The sequence below is a fragment of the Henckelia pumila genome, chromosome 4, assembly GCF_033568475.1.
Source record: "Henckelia pumila isolate YLH828 chromosome 4, ASM3356847v2, whole genome shotgun sequence".
Lineage (NCBI taxonomy): Eukaryota > Viridiplantae > Streptophyta > Magnoliopsida > Lamiales > Gesneriaceae > Henckelia > Henckelia pumila.
Genome location: NC_133123.1, coordinates 32,365,949 through 32,372,681, shown reverse-complemented (window position 1 = coordinate 32,372,681; position 6,733 = coordinate 32,365,949). Strand labels below are relative to the sequence as shown.

Below are 6,733 nucleotides of genomic sequence, written 5' to 3'. Positions count from 1 at the left end.
ACTAAGGAAACCACAGTACATGGTTTTTTCCCACCATGTTCATGTGCCTCCTCAAAAGGGAAATTTAATATAACGTAAGAGCAATTTATAGTGGGCCACTAGGCCCATATGGTCTTATGGAAGAGAAAATATTGACAACTCGGGAGTATTTATTAGAGATATCAGTGGGCTTTATTGATTATTTTATTATTCGAATATGTAAATGCACCATATGATGTAAAGGCTTGGCCCACATTATCAGCCTACCTCGGAGAAATTTGGGTTTAATATTTCTACTAAGACATGGGCTATGAGTCACCATAGGCCCAATAGGAATTTCTTGATAGAGCCTAAACTTATCAGATATGAAGTCCCGTTCAAAATATTACCATTTTATCTTTTTTCACTGATGATGATGATAACAAATAAACGTAAAGAATCGCATACAGTGAATCCCAGGGAATGAGCATGTGTAACTTTCATTTCATATTTTGATTTGATGAACTTTCAGGCTCACATTGGTTTATATTTTTCAGAAATTGAGATCAAGTTAAAACGAACTTATTTAGCAAATTTAAGTTGTATCGTGACAAAGACACAAGCTTAGCAAATCTAAGCTCGAACGATCAGTACTGTTCACGAGTAGACTCGATTCATTCTAAACCCTTGCTCTCTCTGTTAAACAAATAACTCAATGTATTCAAGATTCAAATGATTCACTCACTAAATGTCCCGAGATAAAGATCCTTGTTTCCTGTCACTGACCTATCCCAACTTGCTACCGATCCTGAGAACCTCCTCCTCTTTCCTGGTCAGGTCAATAAAGTCATGAAATATTTTGATTTCTTTTTTTTCTATAAAATAAAATGGATTTACCTGCACCAATAAATGATTTTCTTTTAGTCTTTTTGGGATCGGGTCTTATATTAGGAAGTTTGGGAGTAGTATTACTTCCGAATCCAATTTATTCGGCCTTTTCATTGGGATTGGTTCTTAGACCTGGTCACTGTAGATTGAAGCTCCTCTTGAGAAACCACTGCTTCTCCTGAAATTTTTTGAGTCATAACAAAATTTAAAGGGAAAAAAATGTCGGTTTCTAGGGAAAGTGAGAATAGAAAAGGGCACAAGCACACCTTCTTAAGTGCAGGATATTCCTCTCTGCTCATATTTTTCGTGTCTTCGAATTCTTGCTGGCAATTTTCCAACTGCATCAAGTTAAGGACTTCAATTTCATGGAAACTGGTTATATAAGAAGATTATGGAAAAGAAATGAAAATCAAATCGCTACCGGAAAATTGATACGACTTGAAGGTCCCCAGTATGTAAGTGCCCACAAAATCATACGCCCTTGCGGCCTGCTCTTCCATATCATATCCCCCTGTATATGATTGGCATTCATAGATCAACTGGTGTACAATGTGAGAGTATAAAACAACATTCGTGGAGGACTTTACCCAAGTAAACTGGAATGGAGTTCAGAAGACATTCCCTAGAACCAAGATTTTGGGAATAAAGAGCAAACTTAAGTCAGTTCTAGGCCAAAGAAACGAGTAAAAATATAAATGATAAATGACGAGAAAATTCGCTTTACTTGCACCAATTTGTTGTATCATGCAATCATGTATACTTTACACAAATTCAAAATTTTGAATTTTTTAAAAAAAATTCTTTCGAACAATAAAGCTCGTCCAGCTTCAATATAAAAACCAATAATGGCACTCAGATTGGTTGAAGTCCATACGCATGCAAGTATAATCACATTGCAAGACATTTCTTCAGCCATAATTTGAAGAACAAGCCAGAAAGTTTAGCACCACCACTGCACAAACCACAACAGCAAAACACAACCCGACCAACCAAAAAAAAGATCAGTTTGCTTCCACGGAATATGTAACATGCAAACATCCCGGACCTGCTTTATCTATGCTAGCATCCTCTTCACTCAAATCGAAGCTCAACTGAAATGAAAAATAAGTGAAATAGTACGAAAATCAGACTACTACAGACTGTAGAATTTAGACAAAGTTTTGGTTTGGGAATGGTCACTTGAGGAGTTGGTGTGGCATAAGTCTGGGGCTGGCAATGGAAAGGTGTTCACTTCTAGTTCCTGATCACCTTCAGTTGCTGCAATTACTACTAGTGCAGGACAAATCCATAGAGATGAGTTAAACTTAAATTTAGCTTACATAATGTGGTAATAAACTCAATATGGCAAACCAAATTCTTACATCCTTGGAGAGAAATGGATCTGGTTGAGATCTTTCACTTAGATTCACAGCAGCTAGGTTATTTATCATTTTAACAATTTGGTGTCCATATCATGTTCCATTCACGTACATGAGCACGTCTCTGCATTTATTTATCATTTTATAGACAACGAAAGAAGACAAGCCCACGGGTCTACGTACCCAAGATTAATGAGGTGCATAAACTTAGATATTATGGCATCAAACTCAGAAGAAGGCAGGTATTACCTCAACCTGTTGTTGCATATATAGTATAAAGTTGATGATTTCGTCAAGCATTACTGCTTTCCCGATGATCTGGAATGGAAAGTGAAGCCAGTGATCAGTAATATACTAGTATAGCAGTGAACGGTACCACAACCAGACTCAGGAGGGAGATAGACTTAGTTATTCCCAGGTTCACCTTATCATATCCAGGGACAAAGCCCTGGAAAAACTTCATGAGTGCATTTATCCTTCCCTTCTAATCAACAATACAAACATTTGCACAGATTAACCAACCTTGGATGACGTGAATTGAAGAGTTAGAATTAGTGGTAATTGGTTGAAGCGTACTCTATCGACAAGGTTGTGTGTGTTGACCGATTGGTCTCATTTTAATCTTGTTTCGGCGTCATCCTCCTCCGAAATTTCTGTATTACCTTTTGGACTAATTAGTCCATTTGGAGAAACAGATTTGTGATCAAGCTGATCTTCTAACTTCTCCATGTTTAGCTTTTCATTTCTATTTCGAGGATTTCCAGCATCCTGATCATGATTTGGACTTGTTAATCATCTTAACAACACATTTCAATTCAACGAATAAAACAAATACGTGACAAAAAAGGAGTATAGGAAAGACAAAGAATCATGATTTGAATTTTCTGACCTTGGAGTCTGATAGTTCGGATTCACCATTAACCACTGTCTTCCTTCTCTTTCGAGGGAATATATGCTCCAAACTTTGCAAAAAAGAACCATTATGACATAGCACACATGTGTCGGAAGCCATTTAAGTTATAACGTGACAGAGACTCAAGCTTGGCAAATCTATGCTTGAATCGATCAGTTCGCGAGTATACTGACTCATTCTGGACCCCTGTTCTCTCTGTTAAACAAATAAGTCAATTTCGAACGGTTACAACTAACCCCAGTTTATGTCAGGAGTTGAGTACCCTTTTCCCAAGTCATGAGAGGTCATCAACCTTCTTCTGACCTCTTCCCCACCGGCGTCTACGGGCCCTCCTCTTTCTTCCGTCTATCTTTGCCTTAGCTTTCTCTTTCAAATCTCTTTCACCGCGTCTTTTATACATTTTGAAGGTCACTTGTCTCTCAGCAGCCATTTCCCTCACTTTCTCTGTAATCTCCGCAGCGATTTGTCTGTTATACAGCTTCCTCAAACCTCGCAAAAGCTTTGCAAATGTATCCGGCTGAGGCATGAGGCCAGCATCCATCATTTCCAAACAGTAAGAGCAAGCGTCTTTCACATGGCCATTCGAAAACAGAGCGTGAATCCAAATTGTCCATGCATACACATTAAGCTCGCATCCTGTACTTGTCACACAACTCCAGATATCTTTAGCCATTTGAGTCATCTCTGCTCTCAAAAGGGAATTCAACAGGCATTTCAAAGTCCCGTACTGGGGAGCGGCTAGAAGGCCCCTACTGACCATTTCTTTGAAGTAATCACAAGATTCAACTAAGCATCCTTGCTCGACGAGCCCATTAATCAAAATTACAAAGGTGTCAACTCCAGGGCTGAATCCATTTGTCTCTATTTCGTTCATAACTTTCATAGCTTGTTCAGTCTCCCCAAGCTTGCATGCCAGTCGAATAATGATACCATAAATGGACGGGTTAGGCAATACATCAATCTTTCGCATCTCCGCCAAAAGCTCCTGGCACTCCTCCAACTCTTGCTTTTTCTCATGAGCTAACATGATATGCATATAAGTTGTCTGATTTGGTGCATACCCTTTCTCTTTCATAGCATCTAACAGCTCATACCCTTTATCGATCTTTCCCCACTTACAAAAGCCACTTATCAAAGTTGTGTACGTAATAATATCAGCTTCACACCCAGCCTTTTCCATATCCATGTAAACCCTCATTGCCTCTACCACTTTTTCTCGAGAACAGAGTGCCTGAATCACGATGGTATATGATGTTGCATTGGGCTCGCAACCACTACTCTTCATCTCTTGCAAAAGATGGAAAGCATCAACCATTTTCCCTGCCCCTGAATATCCTTGAAGCAAATTGTTATAAACTACTATATCAGGCTCAAAACCTGCTTCCCTCATTTTCACCAGCGTGAATTTTGCTTCCACTAGTTTTCCTTCTTTACACCAACCGTACAACAGAGATGTGAAATGCTTGATAGTTGGCTTGAATCTAATATTCATATCCTCGAACAGCAAAGCAGCTTCCCTTACACTGCCATTCTTGCACAAGGCATCCAACAAGCACCCAAAAACAAACTCATCAGGTTCATGCCCATACTTGGGCATCTCGTCCAAGACTTCAATTGCTTTTTTCACCATTCTTGCAGAAGCAAATCTCCTCATCAGAACAACAAAAACATCTGGAGACAAAAGCTGAGGATTTTCTTTCCTCATCTCCTCAATGAGAGCCCAAACTGCTCCAAATTGCCTCATTTTACCTAAAACCTTAATCATTGATTTGTACACGTCGTAGCTATGCCGATAACCTGGCTGCTTTGACGCCCACACAAAGAATCGGTATCCTAAATTCCCAGCATCACCACAGCGGTTAAGAACCCTTTCAGTTAACCCAGCCCTAATCACTATACCAGATTCTTGCAAAGCAAGCTCCAATTTCGGGACTCTAGAGTGAAATTTCCGTAATATTCTGTATATCATTTCAACTTCAGTAAAATATTCATCATAGGGAGATACCTGAATTTCCTTGGGTAATTTTTTTTCATTCTTGAGGTGGATGAGACCAAACCCTTCTCTTGGTTCGTGTACTGCGTTGGAGATTCCATTTGGCATAGTGGGATACATGAGCTTAGGAATTTGTGGGATGTTTGATGCCACTTGGGCCGAACCCATGAATGAATAGGTGGAAAAGAGAGAACATCTTGATGATTTATGATATTGAAAATAAAGAACAGATTTTTTCGAAGCGACTCTCTGCATTTCTAAGAAAACGATTGGATACTCTTATTACCCAACTGATGACTGCCAGTTTCGTCGTCTATTATATCCTTTGGTCACCGTTCAATAATTCAATTTGCTTACACCAAAATTCGCAAAACATCATAGACAGCTGATTGTAAATTTGAAGTTTTTCTCCTCTAAACCTTTTCCCCTAAATTGTCAAGCCTGATTTGGAAAATACCCGAAAATCAATAAATCTCAATCTCAATCCCAAAGTCAATGAAATAAATAAGATTAGAAACAAGAGACCAATAAACAAACAAGATTAGAAACAAGAGATTAAAAAAAACAAGAAGCATGGTAGAGTAGCACTACACAATGATCAACTGCAGCAAGCGCTTCAGTTGTCTCTTGTGAGACAACTATTCTTTGAAGATTAAAAAAAAAAAAAAAGAGCGGGGGGAACGCACACAACATCTCTGTCTTAGTTGTGCAATCTGCAACCTCGAGCCTTACAAAATATGAAAATCACCACAGAAGCAGAAAAAGGATCAGTAACTGTAGTCGTTAGCTAAATTTGACCAAAAAAATGATTCGGTAGGCCTGAATCTTGAATAATCTGTGCTCAACAAAACAAGCACGAAATGAGGATTCTTCAAAACGAAGAGAATAAAAATAAATTACGGGGAACGCCTGAATTTCAAAGTTTCTGCTTAAGCAGAAATCGATTCCTTTTATTAAAGAAAAAAAGAGCAGAAATTAAATAGCATTATCCATGAATCGAAGCATTAATCCAACATTATCATCAATTGCATTAAGCAGTTAACACACAGAAAAAGAAAAAACAAAACAAAACAAAACAAAACAAAAAACAAATTTTATACTGAAACAAATTTTACCTTCAGAATTGTTTTCAGATGAATCCAACATTCCAAGATTTGGAGATGCCAAAGATTTATTACATGAAAAGCTCGGTATGACTGGTGCTCTACAGTCTACACTGAGGAGCTATATCGCTGGTTTGAAGATGAAGAATACGAAGCCTCGCATACGATGCCCAGAAGAACTTGGACGGTCCGTTTTCTTGTTGGGTTAGGATACAACCTTGTTTAAAGCCCAAACCAATCTGAATGTTAAGCCCAAAATAATGAATTGAATTGCAAAGAAAGTCAAGCCCAATAATACGATAATATTATATACCATTTCGGTTTAAACAATATTTTAATTTTCAAAACCGAAACCCAATGGGCAATGGAATCCAAAGTTTAAATTCCCCTTCAGTCGATTTTTTTCGATTTAACCAAGATTTTGATCCCTTGACGTAAAGATTGGAATGAAAGGGATTTTTGAATGTCATTTACTTTATATTTTATCACTGGTTTAGATAACTTTAAAAAATAAAATAAA

General features: G+C 38.0%; 1 protein-coding gene across 18 annotated transcripts; it reads right to left on the bottom strand.

Moving 5' to 3' along the window:
• Positions 1 to 497: 497 nt before the first annotated feature.
• Positions 498 to 6,372, bottom strand: LOC140861259 (putative pentatricopeptide repeat-containing protein At5g65820). 18 transcript variants are annotated; one of them, XM_073264267.1, is made up of 12 exons: positions 6,211 to 6,371; positions 3,094 to 5,537; positions 2,781 to 2,972; positions 2,629 to 2,688; positions 2,454 to 2,522; positions 1,892 to 2,328; positions 1,721 to 1,798; positions 1,434 to 1,468; positions 1,268 to 1,357; positions 1,113 to 1,184; positions 856 to 1,024; positions 498 to 787 (listed from the first exon to the last, which is right to left on the bottom strand). In XM_073264267.1, the coding sequence occupies exon 2, from the start codon at positions 5,363 to 5,365 to the stop codon at positions 3,392 to 3,394; it is 1,974 nt and encodes a 657-aa protein (XP_073120368.1). In that variant the 5' UTR covers positions 5,366 to 5,537; positions 6,211 to 6,371; the 3' UTR covers positions 498 to 787; positions 856 to 1,024; positions 1,113 to 1,184; positions 1,268 to 1,357; positions 1,434 to 1,468; positions 1,721 to 1,798; positions 1,892 to 2,328; positions 2,454 to 2,522; positions 2,629 to 2,688; positions 2,781 to 2,972; positions 3,094 to 3,391. The 18 variants fall into 18 exon arrangements, with proteins under 18 accessions (XP_073120368.1, XP_073120369.1, XP_073120364.1 ...); XM_073264268.1 differs by lacking the exon at positions 1,721 to 1,798 and having other exon boundaries at positions 1,892 to 1,937; positions 2,026 to 2,328; XM_073264263.1 differs by having other exon boundaries at positions 1,268 to 1,798; positions 1,892 to 1,937; positions 2,026 to 2,328.
• Between the last annotated feature and the right edge of the window lie 361 nt (positions 6,373 to 6,733).